The sequence below is a fragment of the Bubalus kerabau genome, chromosome 11 (assembly GCF_029407905.1).
Source record: "Bubalus kerabau isolate K-KA32 ecotype Philippines breed swamp buffalo chromosome 11, PCC_UOA_SB_1v2, whole genome shotgun sequence".
In the NCBI taxonomy this organism is placed as follows: domain Eukaryota; kingdom Metazoa; phylum Chordata; class Mammalia; order Artiodactyla; family Bovidae; genus Bubalus; species Bubalus kerabau.
The window spans coordinates 24,597,617-24,614,652 of NC_073634.1; the positions used below are offsets into that span (position 1 = coordinate 24,597,617).

Sequence of the window (17,036 nt, forward strand, 5' to 3'; positions counted from 1 at the left end):
TATAAGCCTACTCTCATCCAGTAAGAAAGGCCTTCTTGACAAGTCTGTTCCCACAATATGACAAATAACATAACTTGAAAACCCTGAAAGTAACACCAGGTAAACATTTTAAAATAATTTTTAAAATGCCTAGCTAAGCTTATAAATATTAAGAGACTTGCTCAGAAGCCAAAAGCAAAAAGAGAAATGAAAAGCAGAATGGTAAAAATGTCAAATATTCTAGCTGTCTCTTAGGAGAAGGCCAATCTTAGTAAGCTAGGGCTTTAGTTTTATCCCCTACATGGGCACAGAAGAAACGGTTATAGGCCTGCAAAGGAAGAGTTAAAACAAACACCCACATAAAACCAGAATCCTCAAAGGGCTACATCTTCATTAAAATAGCAGATAAGCACCAGGAGATGACTAGGGATGTGTCATGGCCTGGGATCTGAACAGGGGAAAAAGATATCTTCTCTTGGAATTCATAAGGTCGCTTCTTCACTGAGGTTTAGAGTTCAAATATATATCGAAAACAATGAGGCCATTGGAGCCCTGGGGAAAATAATCCAATATTGTTGAAAGGACATTCTTTAAAGTCATATGGAACTCCCACTGAAGATGAGCTCAAAATTATGAAATCAATGAGAAAAAAATTCAACATAAATATTTAACAGAGTGTAGAAAGTTGTTAAAGGACAACATCAAACAGAAAGAAAAATGTTCAATGAAAAACAGAGACCAAAAAATCTATTATGTTGCAACAGTATAAAGTTCTAATGTTAGTTCTGCAAAGAAAAGTAAACAAAAGGAGAGAAGAAGGATTTGCCCCATTGCCCCCAGCCAAGTGGTCAAAAATATGTCCATGAATTCTTTGATACAGCCCCCTTAAGAGTTGCAACTTAATTCCCTTCCTGAGAGCGGGCTGGACAAAATGACTTGCTTCTAAAGAACAAACTGTAATGGTAGTGACAGAATACAACTCTAAGACTACATCATAAAAAGTCTATGGCTTCTTCCTTGCTCTTTGGGATCATTTCCTCTGGGAGAAATCAGCTGCCATCCTATGAAGAGACTCAAGCTGTCCTATGGTGAAATCTACATGGTAAGGAACTGAGACCTCCTGCTAATACTGATGTAAGTGAATTATCTAGAAAGTAAATCCTTCAACCTTAGTCAAGCCTTCAGATGACTACAGTTCCAGACAAGAGTTTGACTACAACTTCATGAGTGACCATGAACTAAAATCGCCCATTTTAGCAGACATTTGGTTCTTCCTAAAACCTCCATAAGACTTTCGATCCACACCAAATGGATCTTGGTATTTGTTGATATTTGGTCCTGCCCACAATGTCCTCAAGGCATTTGGTCCATGCTAAAAGATGACTGATATCAAGTCCTGTATAAAACCATGTGGCATGAACCAAACACGCTCACTGCACAGGACCAAACTGCAAGGACTTTTAGCATGGACCAAATGTCTTATGCGTGTTTTGGCCTGTCCTACAAGGCAAATCACCCAATTAAGCCATTCTTAATTCTTGACCCTTAGTAACTGTGAGATAACAAACGTTTGTTTTAAGACAATGAATTTTAAGATCAGTGTTGCACAGCAACAGATAACTAATATGGTTCACCTTTTAAGAAGATTTAAATGTAAGAAAAATCACACTGAGTAGATGATGGAATTAAGGACAGTAAGAAAAAACATAAAAATTCACTTAATGGTGCTTCAGAAATAAACAGAAATAATTTTTTAAAAGCCGCTTTAATAAAAAAAAATTGCATAATGGATCAAAACATAATTTGTATATGCCAGCAAAGAAACAAACAAAAACCCCATAAGCACTGTGGTTATTAGAAAAGTAGAACATCTCTCTGACCAACGAAAGTAATCCAGCATATTTTATACTACTCCCAATGGAATGACAACATGATGAAAGAGAGAGAGGAGAGGAGGAAACACACACACGCACACACAGAGAAATGGAAGTACACGTCTTATATGGTTATGTGAGTAGACAGCACTGTAGACCGCAGCCAAAGAGAACTATACATTGCCATGAGGAGGCTATTCGGTAGAAACCTAGGTGAAATCAAAGGAGTGAATGCAGAGAAAGAGGGTTTGGAGCTGTGTATAAGCATGTATATTCTCAGCATGTATGTCTGACAGCACGCAAGTTAACACAAGATTATTTCTTCCATAGATTCTTCATAAACAGATCAGGACCAACAAATTTATATTACTATATTATTTTCATCAGAAGGTTGATATGGAAAGATAACATGACAACCTATTTCTGTAACAACTGGCTTTCTTGCTTCCTAATGAAGAAAGCAGAATCAGACATCTAAGACCAATCATATATATCTGATGAAATTATGAAGCAATCTAAGACTAAAAAACAAGTTTGCTTCAAAAAACTAAAGATGTAAAAGAACGGATGACAAATTACAAGACAAGAATAAGACAAAAAATTGAAGGAGACCTGAAACAGAATCAATTTTGGAAATGAAAAATACAGTCACCAAAAATTAAACCCTAATGGATGTACTTATCACATGTGCACAATCAGTGAACCGGATGATGGCTATGAGTATCCTCAGTGTTCTGAGGGACTAAAAACCGGAAAATATGAAGGTGACTTTAAGAGACATGGAATGGAAATTGTAGATGGAGCAATCAGAGAAACTGAAGGAGAAACTATTTGAATAGACAGTAATTAACCATTGTCAGATTTGATAAAAGAACTAAAATCGCATACGTAAGCACTTTAAGTCCCAAGCAGGAAAAGTAATGTACGCTTAGATACTAGAAACACCAAAAATGAAGAGAAAAATCTTAAAAGCAATTAGAAAGAAAGGAAGATTACCTGCAAAGGATCAATAGTTAGCAGAAGGTACCAACAACTACACAAACTAGAAGACAATGGTCCAGTATCTTTGAAATGCTGACAGAAAACATCTGTCAGTGGAGAAAATGTGCCTATGTCTGCTTAATCTATTATTTAAGAATGAGGATCAAAGACTGAGTTTACCACCAGGAGACTTAGTTGAAAAAAACTTCAGGAAGAAGGAAATTAAATCAATAAGTAGCACAGTAGAGAAATTAATCCAAATGAAGACAATAAAAGGGGAAAATAGCTTTTAAAATTTATAACCAACTTCCAGAAACACTATGTTCTGTAATGCAAATGGTGCCAAATATTTTTCAATTTTCACCGAACCTTGAAATCAAAATGTTATTAATAAAAAGGAAAAAATTATCAAATAGAAAGAATAGCCACACTTAATAAAAATATTCTCAGAAAATAAGTAACTTTTCATAAAGCAGAAATACTCAATATTTTCATGTTTTTCCTTCTGACCTTTTTTTTTTTTTAAGTTCCCTGACCAGGGATCAAACCCATGTCCCCTGCAGTAGAAGCAATGAGTCTTAGCCACTAGACTACTTGGTAAGTCCCTCTTTCTGGCTTTCGAGGCTCTCTGGATCTGATTCCAGACACACCCCAGACATTGAGAGCGATCTCGAACCACACCTTCATGTCACTGTGCGGCCGCTTCACCCCCAGGAGCGCACATCTCTCTCTTCTTTGTACCCAAAGTTCACCGATCTTTTAAAGACCAATTTAAAGCCCACTTTCTTCATTATACCTTCTAAAGCACTTCTGGAAAATCTATTATTTCCTGTTTCCTATTCCAACTGAACTAACTATATATAAAATGCCTTCTTTAGAATTAGCAAATAATTCCACTGCATGAAGCTTTCTAACTTAGAAAGCAAATGTTCCTTTTGCCTGTATATATCTTAAATTTCCTTATGTATCCATATAGTATAATGATAAAACATACTTTCCACAAAACACTGATGTTTAATATAGTAAATAACTGCATTTTAAGAAATTCTACCTAATCTCTTTAACATACAACTTTTGGTCTTACCATGATAAATATCTTGTAAGGAACCACCTCCGCAAAACTCCATGCAAATCCAAAGTTTATCTCGCCTATAAAAAGAAAATAAGCATTATCACATTTTCATGATTAAAACTACTTGAAGTAACAAGTATTTGAAGGCTGTATGTTAATACCTTGAAAACCCACATAAATGCAATGTGCTATTTAAGAGAGAAGTTAATCTCTATGAGTAAACGAATCTTCGATACTTATGTGCTACTGTAACTCAACCTAAGGTTTTAATTCTTAAAATACACCTTTTGCAGGATATAAAGATGTCATCCAGCACATTCAAATGAGAGAAAATGTCCCTTTAGTTAAAAACTTCCCTTCCATCAGTTATCCATCTACCTTATGACTGTATTATAAAAGTTAAATGCTAATTAGAAGGTTCATACCAAAAATTATATAGAAGATTTATCACATAGAATAGCAATACATCTTAAACTACATCACTTTGATGGCGCTCTTAACAACAAAACAGACAAAATGTAAATTTTACCCTCATATCTAGACTCAACAAAGATCTTTCAAAAATAACCTTTCTTAAAAATTTATCACTTAGAACAAAAGAAAAGAAAAAAAAAACTATCACTCACTTGTCTTTAGTAGAATTTCTCTTTCACATTTACATTATAAGACAGCATAATCATAAGTCACAGGAGAAATAATTAGCAAAGAAATAATTGCTTATTCCTTTGTTCATTCCTTTGTTGAATCATTAATTACTTCATCTCAAAACATACCAGGAAATGTACTATTCTTCGGGGCCAGAGATGAGCAAGCTCAGTCTAACACAGAAGATTCTGCCTTCATAACAGAGACATAATAGAGACATATGTCTGTCTCTCTCACCCCTGTATCGATAGTGCCTAGGTATCCAGCAAATGAGTATTTATTCTATAAATGAATGAATACATGAGTGAGTGAAAGAATAAACAAACTGATTAGATCCAGGGTCAGCAAACTATGGCCAGTGGGCCAAATCTAACCTGCTGCCTGATTCTGCACAGAACAGGAATTATGAATGGTTTTCACATTTTTAAATGGTTGGGTGAGGGTTGTCAAAAGAAGATTTCTTGACATGACAATTATATGAAATTCAAATTTTAGTGTCCGTGTAAAGTTTTATTGGAACATAGTCAAACTTGTTCACTTACATATTATCTGCGGCTGATTTTTGTACTAAAAGCAAAGGTGAGCTATTGTGATAAAGAGAAACACACAAAATCCACAAAACTTAAAGTGTTTACTATATGGTCATTTACAGAAAAGGTCTGGTGACCCCTGGACAGAATTATAGTTTGATTAATGGACAATCCGGCCTTGTATAAGTTCTGCAAGAACCTAGAGGTAAAATAACTAGCAAAGTTAAGGGATATTTAAGAGAGGAAAAAACATTTGAGTTGAGTCTTGAAGTTAAAGTAGGAACTCACTGACAAGAGACATGGAAAAGGTCTGTGCAAAAGAATGAAAATCTGAAAGAAGACCCACATTTGAGAGACTGTGGATGATTTAGCATGAGCTGAACTCAGGCTACCTGAAGAGAGAGTGCAAGACATGAAGCTAGAACGGGCTGAGGTCATACTGTAAAACAACGGTCTGTTTGTGGATGCCTCAGTTTAGTTACCTTCACCTGGAAGGTCTCTAGTTTGTCAGTGTCTCTTAAAATGTGGCACCCAGAGTTAAGTACTATTCGGAGGAGTGCACGTGAAAAGTGAAAGGTGCTCAGTCGTGTCTGACTCTGCGAAATTCTCCAGGCCAGAATACTGGGGTGGGAAGCCTTTCCCTTCTCCAGGGCATCTTCCCACCCCAGGTCTCCCACACTGTAGGCAGATTCTTTACCAGCTGAGCCACAAGGGAAGCCCTCAGAGTAGTACATGAACAGTATACTAACAAGTGGACACGTATGGCAGTGCTGGTGTGATGAAGCAGACCTGAGAGGTGAGCTGACCTGGTTGGGTACGATGGACGATGCACCATGTAACAAGCGAACACAAACTATTAAAGAGTGTGGTCAGCAAACAAGAGTACAAACTGCCATGATTCTACAAAGTTGAAGAGACTGAAGCCCAGCGAAAGAAATCAGGACCTCACATTTACAGCTGGTCCACGCACCGATGAAACTGAGACATGGCAGCTGATGGTAAAGTATGACCTAGCTGGGCTTCTTAAGTGGCTCAGTGGTAAAGAATTCACTTGCCAATGCAGGACACGTGGGTTTGATTCCTGGGTTGGGAAGATCACCAGGAGAAGGAAATGGCAACCTACTCCAGTATTCTTGCCTGAGAAAGCCCATGGACACAGGAGCCTAGCAGGATACAGTCCATGGGGTCACAAAGAATCAGACATGACTTAGCGACTAAACAACAAGAAGTGAGGTTACTAATGAGCTTATGCTATGCTATGCTAAGTCACTTCAGTCGTGTCTGACTCTGTGTGACCCCATAGATGGCAGCCCACCAGGCTCCCCCATCCCTGGGATTCTCCAGGCAAGAACACTGGAGTGGGTTGCCATTTCCTTCTCCAATGCATGAAAGTGAAAAGAGAAAGTGAAGTCGCTCAGTCGTGTCCGACTCTTAGCAACCCCATGGACTGCAGCCTGCCAGGCTCCTCTGTCCATGGGATTTTCCAGGCAAGAGTACTGGAGTGGGGAGCCATTGCCTTCTCCACTAATGAGCTTAAGAAGTAATTTTTCCACTGGTGACATGAATAGCTATGTATACTGCTCAGAATTACCACCTGGCACCTCTCTGCACCTTTGGTTGCACAGAGAGGTGTAAGACTCAGGCAAGTCCATCAACCAATATTCTTTGAAATGATGCTGAGACTATAATTCAATATGTATAATGCAGGATTTCATAGCCTGATCTCTCTAGACTGAATCCTTTCTTTAGGACAATGGTTTTCAAAGTATGGTCTGGGGCCCTCTAAGAGTGCCAGAGATCCTTTCAGTGGATCAGCAAGGTTAAACCCATTTTCATAACAACACTAAAAATTACTTGCCCTTTGCACTCTTTTTTGAGAATACAGTGGAGTCTTCCAGAGGCTGCAGAAGTGAGATGATGATGTAAGTCCTCTGATGGCTACTGGGATATGTGCTTATGTATTCTTGTTTCATATGCTTCTCAATTTTATCTCTAATATAATAAGTATCAATAGATATGATCCATAGAAACCAAAGCTCTTTGGGGTACTCAATAATTTCTAAGAGTGCAGAAAAAAATGAGCTCTCAGACCAAAATGTTTTGAGAACTACGGCTCTAAAATATTTTCGCATCTGCTGCACATGAATCTGATGTAAAATTCCTGTTGCAAGTGATTATGCAAACAGGCAGCAGGGACTTCTCACATCTTACAAAAACTGGCTGAACGGCTGTTCTGGGATCTGCTTAGGATAAACAGAAATAACATGTAAACTGCTTAGTAAAGGACCTCGAATTTAATAAGCCCAATAAATGTTAAGCCATTTCTACTTTTTTTCTTATATTTCATCTTGTTGGGCAGTTATTTACACTGCTTACAATGCTCCTAGAACTCAGAGAACGTGTAAATAGATAAAACTGCCCTTTTCTAAGAGGAAAAAAAAATAGAAGAGAGATGGGATTGATTTGATGTAACTTCTTACTAAAGTTGTGTTAATCACCACTTCCTTCTTATAAGTGCTAATTATGTGATTAATTATCTTAGATGCTTGTTGGGGACAGATGACTGACAAGTTTAACGGTCTATATTTTCTAGAAATCACCTTTTCCTTTCCAAATTGGTCAATGTGATCACTGATCTTTTGACATCTCTCCTTTTCGTCAAAAGGCACTCACTGACAGTGGATGACCATCGTGTCTGCTATATTTTCAGTACAGTAATGAGATATACTTTATATAAATCCAAAAAGGCTTGGATTCAGGTAGTGTCTAGTGTTCTGTAATTATCTACTCATCTATCTGTGCTTTAATTCCTTCTTAATAATGCTTTTCCTACCCTTGCTACTTTGAAAACAATTCTCCTTTAGTAAGGAAAATGGATGTAGGAAATGAGTTCTCTGCTTTTTAACATATTTCAGTATTACACCATCCTCTCCTTGAAGTTGGTCTACTCCTTTGCCCACCTGGCTTAAAAGTACAATTTTCTCTTCATTCTATGGGAAATGACTTTCCAACTTACACACTGAGGGAAAAAATTGTAATAATACATTTAAAATTTTACTTTTCAAGAGGTATAAAATACTTCACCTTTATAACTCTCTATTTAGTTAACTCTGCTATTATAAAAAATGCTTGAATATTCTGAGTTTATTAGAAAAATGACTTCCATCTGTTCCATGAATGTCCCTCTTGTGATGGTGAATGTTCATTTGCTTTTGGTCATTCACCAAGCCATCTGCCTAACAGGAAAGGGCTTGAACCATGTTAGTCCACTTTATGCAGGCCAATAAATTATAAAATGTTTGTCCGTGGGTATTTGGGACTGAAATACAATTAATCACTGAAGTAAATATATGTGTCTCTTAATTCCCTGACTCAACAAATCCTTAGAATTCTTCTTTCTTATCCTCTAAAATCATTGTTCTATTTGACAAGGAATAGAAAAATAAATAGGGGCAAAATTCACTATTCTCACCTTCTAGTTCAGTGTTTACTAGAATATATATTTCATTGAAGAGTTTATCATTCCTATCAATACAACAGGCCTTTTAACCTTCCCACACTAATTGAACAAACTAAGCATAATTATTTATATATTTTGCCCAAATATAAAAATGTTTTAAAAGAAAAAATGTGAGCATGATCACCAAGGATAAACAGTTCTTGAATGTCTGCTACAAATTGGCACACCAAGTCATTCCTCCCACCCCATGTGAAAAATATAAAGTTCACTAACTGCTGGGTGTTTTAATTTAGGATAACTTATTTTAATGTGAGCTGAATTTAAAATGTTTTGGTTCATTTTTAAACATATGCAAACAAAAAAAAATGACTGCCTTCCAAAAAAGGTATATGGAACCCATCCACCTGCTTCCCCTTTAACAATGAGGGGTAGCTATGTATTCAGGGGATACAAGGTGACCTATTTCTCTGTAATTCTACCTAACAAGCCCCAGTTTGGCATAATATCTGACCAAGAATAGACCATAGGACAGCAGCTCTATGTGAAGCATGCTCCCTCAAAATTAACGGCTGGACAGTGAAATGAGTTTTAGAAATGTCATATATTAGCCTTCTCTTGGAAATTAACAATGCCACTGATATTTAAAGGGCTCTGAGAAAACCAGTGGGGTTGGGGAAGGCAGAGTACAAGGAGAAATGGAAGGAGGAGATGCAGGAAAGGGAGGAATGGGTGGGGAAACGAGGGCGAAGAGAAGAAAAGGGGGAGGAAGGGAGACAGAAAAAGCTGGGAAGGGGAGAAGAGAGAGCAGGAAGAGAACAAACAGCAGAAGGCGCGAGGGAAGACGAAGAGAAAGAGGAAATACAAATTCTCTGATTTGCTTCACCCCCAAATTATTTTTTCCATAAACCCACATATGAGCACCCCTCAAAACAAATGTTCGGTAGAAATACCTGAGCAATACTGGTGTAATAAAGTACCTTGTAAGGTAGTTCCATCAAATCTCTCACACTTAAAGAGGACTATTAGGGATTACCTGGTGAAATTCGAATGAAATATCTTAGTTTAACTGACAGTTTTGTATTAATGCTAATTTCGTAAGTTTTGACAAATGTCCCAGGGTTATGCAAGATGTTAATATCAGATAAAGCTGAGGGAACGCTTTGTACTATCTTGGCAACTTTTATGTAAATCGAACATATTCCAAAATTAAGTTTCTTTTTTTAAAAAAAGATGTGTGCACTAAGTCGTTTCAGTCATGTCTGACTCTTTGTGACCCCATGGACTGTAGCCTGCCAGGTTCCTCTGTCTCTTTCTCCAGGCGAGAATACTAGAGTGGATTGCCATGTTCTGCTCTAAAAAAGAGTAACTAGGTATAAATTAAAATGACTTAACTGTAATTTTAATTTTCATAGTGTGAACATTCAAAAAGGCATTTTTAGTTAAGATTCTGTGGTTTCCCTGGCAAGTCCTCTCTCTGGCTCTAGAAAAAAAATTTCTTCCACTTTCTGTACAACTCAAGAGACTACCATCTCTTTCTTGGATTACTGTAATAAATATACTGTATAAAATTAACTGACTCCTTGTCTTACTCTCCTTCACTCCAAGTTCCTCCCGCACAGAATATACTATCTCTGAGTTAAAGCCTTCCAACAAATATGCTCTACACTTATAGCTCTTAATTAAGGCATAAAAGGTTTCTTTCTTTGCCTAAATCTCCTCGGCCTTACCTTCTGAACTACACCCTTTCCCCTTAAGCTTTAATGTGAGATTGTTAGCTGTCTCCTGAACACTTCATGATTTTTTCATGCATGCATTTCCTTTGTCAGAAATTATAATCTTCTATACACATGCACACACCACGGTAAATGCTTACTAACCCTTTAACACCATTTAGGAATCATATCATTCAAAGAGCTCTCTCTGATTCGCTTTAGCAAAATCAGATACTCTACCATCTTTACCACTTTGTAACTGACATCAAAATGATTATTGTACTTAGCATATTGTGTGCTAAGTCCCTTCAGTCATGTCTGACTCTTTGCAACCCAATAGCCTGTAGCCCGCCAGTCTCCTCTGTCCGTGGGATTTTTCAGGCAAGAATACTGGAGTGGGTTGTCATGCCCTTCTTCAGGAGATCTTCCTAACCCAGGGATTGAACCCAGGTCTCTCATATCTCCTGTACTGGCAGGCAGGTTCTTTACCACTAGCGCCACCTGGAGGGCCCCACCTAGCACGCTGCTAAGTCGCTTCAGTCGTGTCTTGACTCTGTGCGACCCCATAGACGGCAGCCCACCAGGCTCCTCCATCCCTGGGATTCTCCAGGCAAGAACACTGCAGTGGGTTGCCATTTCCTTCTCCAATGCATGAAAGTGAAAAGTTAAAGTGAAGTCGCTCAGTTGTGTCCACCTAGCATATCATGTTGCAATTATTTGCTCATGTTTGTTTTTTCTATTCGATAATAAGCTCCTTAAAGGCAAGGGCTGTTTTACGTATCTTAACATCTCCAGAAATCAATACAGCACTCCAGACATGCTAAGAAATAATATAAAAACACTTTGTAAGTGGTGGTGATTTAGAAGTATATTATTACTGTATATTAAATTATGTTCAAGTACGTTAGATTTCAAAGGTTTAAAATATCTCATCATCTAAATAAAATTGTTTTTACAATTCTGGCTCTGATCCTCCAAAGGCTTATCTTTTGAGGAGCATTTGCTGTTATTCAAAGGATACGCTGGGCTAAGGAAAGCTCAGAAGCAATCTGAAGTCAAAATCATAATTTGCTTAAAAGAAACAATAGTTAAAAGAAGCTTAAAAGAAGTTCTTCTGGGAATAAAGAATAAGCCTATAGTGATTTAAATCTGTTGTTTTATAAATATATACACAGAAATACATAGATAAATATATATACGAAACCAGGACTATTTACTTTAAATTTCCAAAGAAATGTTTTATATAGTCAGCTCTTATTGCATAGTATGTGTAATTAGGCACTCAATAAACACAGGCCTTTAAAAATTTTTTTTTAATTTTATATTGGAGCATAGTTAATTAGTTTTGCATTAGCTTCAGGTGTAGAGCAAAGTGATTTAGCTGTACATATATATATTTATTTAATAAACGTGAATCTGAGCAAGCTCTGGGAGACAGTGGACAGGGAAGCCTGGCGTGCTTCAGTCCACAAGGATATAAAGAATCGGACATGACTCAGTGACTGAAAAACAACAGTAACAATTTTTTTTCAAATTCTTTTCCCATTTATGCTATTACGGAATACTGAGTAAAGTTCTATGTGTTTTATAGTAGGTCCTTGTTGGAATAAACACAGGCTTTTAAGGATATTGAAGAGCAAGTAAGGAAGGCACCATCAAGAATATTAGGCTCCTGTTTTACAGGAGGCTCAGTCTTGAGATTTCCTTGGAAAGTGATCATAGCTCACTATAATCCTGTTATAAAATATGCTTCTGAAATTAACTATATGCTGGTCATCTATTCAGTAAATTCAAGGGTTAAGTGTAATTTTCTGGAGGGGAAATTTATTAACAAACCACACTAGTTCAATTTCCTCATTTTTTGGCCTAAATTTGTTATACTAGGCTACAATGGCAACAAGATAGAAGAAAGTCACTAAGAACAATATATATTTTAGAGCGTTTGTATCAAGTTCAAGCAAACAAGCTCCTTGCCTTCTGTAAAATCATTCAGTAATGAGAAAGAATCCAAGAAACCATGTTTCCTTGGAGACTAAATCTGCCCTTTCTGGACTATGTAATACCTATACCTAAAAGAATGCTGGCGAGGTACCTGCAAAGCCAGGTTTAAATCCCAGTGCCTACAATGAGTAGCTGGATAACCTGAAGAAGTCATTTATCCAGCACTCCATCTTCTCATCAGTTAAAAAAAAGCGTGGGCTAAAGTGACAAGACCTCTTAGTCCCTTCCAGCTCTAACACCCCACAAGGCTAGTGATCATTATCCCACAGTCTGAATTTGGATGGGTCTAGACTTTACCTAGGGAAGCAGGGAAGAATTTATTGAAGAAAAGAGAAAGAGAGGATTAATAGCTATTTTATATTAATACCACCATTTGCTTTCATATTATTTTCATCAGCTATACAAGTTACAGAATAAAACTATCTACTTAAACCAATAGTACTGGGGATTCCCTGGTGTTTCAGTGGTTAGGACCTCGAGCTTCCACTGCAGTGGGCATGGGTTTGGACCTAAGATTCCACATGTGTTGCCGTGTGGCAAAAAGAACAAAAAAACACAACAAAACTCCCAAAACCTACCACCAACAAAACAACAAAAAAATCCCCCTAAAAAATCCCAGTATTCCTATGCCAAATCATTCAACTCCAAATGAACACAGCCTCACTTAAAAAAAAGAAAAAATAACCTCAATTTTGTCGGTTTCATTATGGTTTCTGGACAGTTTTGCCCTTTGCATTCTTATATTCAGATTAAAATAAAAGTACCCTCTTTAAAAAAAAATCCATCCAGTTATACACATAACAGATATTCGCACACTTTTCTGTATGTATGTTATCTTTCAATTTTAAAAGCTTACTTTTAAAAAAAGGGTATTCAAAATATAGTCAGAATACATGTTTCCTGAAATCTAAAAGGAAGTACTATTTTTGTTAGGCATAACCTCAAACTGGCTCTCTTGCAGCAAGTCTCAAAGTTAAGGTTAAAGAGTATGTGACTACAAACTTGTGCTCTTTTGCCCAAAGCCTCAACAAAAATGGATACAAACTCCAAAGGAATTCTGCATTCTGGTAACAAGATCAAATGTTCTGCTGCTTAACCTGTGTGAGAAGGCTCCTGCCTAAGGAAGCCAAAAAGTCTAATGTCCAATTTAGTGTAACATGAGCTTGGGGGATTTTCTGGGGCAGGGCAGGTGGTAAGATGTGAAATGTTAGAAGTTTATCTGGTCAGCTCTTTTGCCAAGAAGTAGAAAGGCCAAGTCAAAAGTCATGTGATTCATGAGCAGAGTATCACAAAAAGCTTCTGTAAATAATTTGAAATGAGACTGGGAACTAAATACTTGGTAGGAAACTCTCTCAAACACCTTAGTCGTAAAACTGGAAGAATATTTACCAGAGTAAAATTGTTAACAGCATTGTTGAAAAAAATCAAATGAGGCACTGACCTGATGGTATTCAAAAAATAGCTAATAGTGATAGCAATTGTACCAATAATAGTAGTAATAGCAGTTAACATTTATCAAGCATTTATTATGTTGTAATCATTGTTCTAAACACTTGTATTTACCGATTACCCTCATTTACTATCACATCATGTACCTGTTATTATTATCTGCATTTTAGAGATGAGCAAACAGAGGCACAGAGTGATTAGGTAATCTGCCATAATCACACAGTTAGTAAGTGATGGTGTCAGGATTCAACCAACCTGATTCCAGAACTCTAGGCTCTCTAAACTAGCAACTATATTACTGTCTCTTTCACAAAAAGACCACCCCAAGGTTGACATGTAAATGGGTGCAGCTATCTTGGAATAACAGGTTAGACTGTGGATGGTCCCATACTTCTAGAAGGCTCAGGCCATGTTTGAGAAATACTCAGTTTAATGTCTTTGGGGAAACCCAGAAACTCTTAAATTACCTATTCTTCCTTGGAGGAAGAAAACTTTGTAATACTTCTCCCAAATGAGTCTAAGCAGGGTCATTTTGTTAGAACCAAGAATAGTAAAACAAATTGTTTTGAAATAATTTTAACATATTGATAGCAATCGATTATTTGTATCATGAGTTTAAAAGATTTTAAGAGACTTCTTTGAGCTGATAACAGTAACTGCCTGTGCTGGGTCTGTCCATAAAATAAAAACGGATGCAGAAACGGTTGTTAGAGTATTGTCTGAACCACTCACCATTAAAGCAGTTTCAACTTGGTTGTTAAAGAACCCATTCAAAATGTTTAATAGTCACTGACCTGGGGATAGTACCTGTCCCTATGTGAACTAAAGTCTCCATTAAACCCACCCTTCGACCTCAATGAAGGTGGGCAATCAAAGCTGTCCAAGAGTAGTTAGAATCAAGAAGAGTTGGTCTGGCTGGCTTTTCACAAGCTGGAAAGAAGAGAGGGCAGAACTGCCCAGTCTTTTCCATATGCTGTGCCTGCATCAGAAGAGGAGAAGTGTTTTGTACTTGGCTCATAGATGGAAGGGGCGCTGTAATAAGTTACATCCTTATCTTACTTACCCTACAATGTATGAGAACCAAACAGGAGTTTTGTTTTTTTTTTTTAATACCTAAGAAAACATTCTGCAATCCCCCCTTTTGGAAGGAACCTTGAAAACAATTAGGTCACAGTATTCAACTTATAACTACATACAGAAGTGAATAAAACACAAGATTTGACCTTGAGGTCATCCCCTATGGAATACGATCTGGGAAACCCAGCCTGGTCCTGCCAACCAAAACCAGGGGCGGTAAATTCAGTCTTTCTAAGTTCACTTTAGGACCTGGGAAAATAAGAAGCTAGTGAAATAATTATAATTCGTAGTCCTTTGGATAAAACGAAAGGAAGGGATGATGCAATACTCTGAGGATAGAAGCACAAAAGAAAAAAAAAAAAGGTTCTAATAAAAACAACAGATATACTCTCTAAATTCACCCAAGACTAGAAGAAAGGGGCATGTACAGAATGGTTTATTTAGATCTCTATCATAGAAAGACTAACCATAGAACTTTTTACTTGTGAAACTACATCCAGAATTCCCAAGAGTACAACAGACATATCACAGACTGTGGTACTGGTTACAGAATTAGAGAGGTCATAAAAATTCCATTCATGTGAAAATATTGTATCTCCAAAGCATGAAGAAATATACAAAACATGGTACTTGAGCTAACTTAATTTTGTTAAATGGAGTAAATGACAGAAATCATTATTGCTTTTCATAAGGGAAACAAACAATGTACCTGAGATAGCTTCCAAAATAAGCAACAATATTTGGGTGTTTACAGTCTTTCATCATAATAATTTCTTGCTGCACAACTGCAAAGTCTTCTCCTAGAATAAAAAATAAGCATGTTGAATATTTAGTAGGTAAATTTCAAAATGTCAATTTGTTTCAAAACATAATAAATTATGCTGATATTATTTTTAATGATAACTTCAGTCTTCTCTTGACAGAAAGTAAAGTACAGCAATTAAAAGTATGAACTCTGGCCCCAGACTGTGCGGATTCGAATCCTAACTCTGTCCCTGACGAAGCTGTGTGGACTTGGGCAAATTACTTGATCTGTCTGTGCCAATTTCTTCCTCTGTAAAATGGGGATAAAAAATAATAATAACCTATCTCATAGGGCTGTTGGAAGGGTCAAGTGAACTAATGTATGTAAAATGTTTAGAACAGTATCTTGACACAAAGAAAGCATTAGAGATAAGCATTTACTATTATTACAATTATGCCCTGGATATAGTCATCACATAATTCACTAGAAATACATTATTTTTTCCCTTTATTAGCAAATAATATTTAATTTAAGTTTACACAAAGAAGCAATTCTTTTTAAAGATAGGGTAGGAACCCTTAGACACCCAGACTATCAAATGTACCTCCACAGTTCTCTGTGTAGAGTTGAGCGGCCTTTAGCAGTACTGGGTTACCAGGTGGTCCCCACACACAGGCCTATCCCGTATTTGAGTGCCTTGTCCCAGGTGTACTGGGATGTAGAATGGGATTGTATTTAAGCCTGGTCAGACTGTAAGCAAGTAATCTCTCCCCTTCTACTCCTTTCCTCCTTGCCCAAATTCTTCGAAATAAGATCTGGCAATCCTATAACAATGTCACACACTATGCCTCCTGAATGTACACTTGTCATGAGAGAAAAAGAACTGCCATGAATGCAAATGTGGTAAACCAGAGACTATGCAGAAAAAGAACATGTAGAAGTGCTTACATTTAAATCAAAGCAGCTTTTTATTACTAATTCAGTTTTTAAAGCATTATATACTATGAAAAATCTGATTAAATGAATATTAGTGGCAAAGTCAAAAATAGGCTTCCCAAACCAGTCTAAATCATAAAAGCAAGGGTGTAATGAGAAGCCCTGACATTTCTGGTCTTGGCATTTTCCACCTGTAAATGTAACTGAGACCTGAAGTAGCCTAACTGTGAAACATGAACTCAATACAGTCCCAGTCACAGGGAAGAGGTAGAGAAGAGATAGTATGTCAGATTTGTCATTTCTGCACTGAAATGAAAATCAAAGATCTCCAAAGGGAGAGTAGCAAATTTTTATATCTTCAAAATTTCAAAAGAAAATCACTAAACCAGGAGGATATTCTGCTGGGTTTACTTTCCACTAGTAAGAATTCTTGATTTTCAGTATATTAGGAAAAATCCAAGATAAAAATAATAAAGCCATAATGAGACTAATACCAATTTTCAGGGATACAGAAAATACTTTGTAAGCTCTAAATTTTGCTTTTTCACATGCCTCTTGATTATCCCTTTCCCCAA

At 36.9% G+C, this 17,036-nt stretch overlaps 1 protein-coding gene across 7 annotated transcripts in view; it reads right to left on the reverse strand.

Moving 5' to 3' along the window:
- MAP4K3 (mitogen-activated protein kinase kinase kinase kinase 3) overlaps positions 1 to 17,036 on the reverse strand; it is a 185,787-nt gene that overhangs the window by 75,629 nt on the left and 93,122 nt on the right. For 5 of the 7 annotated variants that reach the window (XR_008700194.1, XM_055539867.1, XM_055539869.1 and 2 more), the window contains exons 3-4: positions 15,490 to 15,580; positions 3,919 to 3,983 (exon numbers count right to left, since the gene is read on the reverse strand). Coding sequence is in view for 6 of the 7 variants with exons in the window: in XM_055539867.1 (XP_055395842.1) it covers positions 3,919 to 3,983; positions 15,490 to 15,580 (156 nt within the window). In the remaining variant the exon portion in view is untranslated. Of the gene's footprint in view, positions 1 to 3,918; positions 3,984 to 14,497; positions 14,652 to 15,489; positions 15,581 to 17,036 lie in introns of those variants that run through there. The other 2 variants (XM_055539873.1, XM_055539872.1) reach the window with 2 other exon arrangements.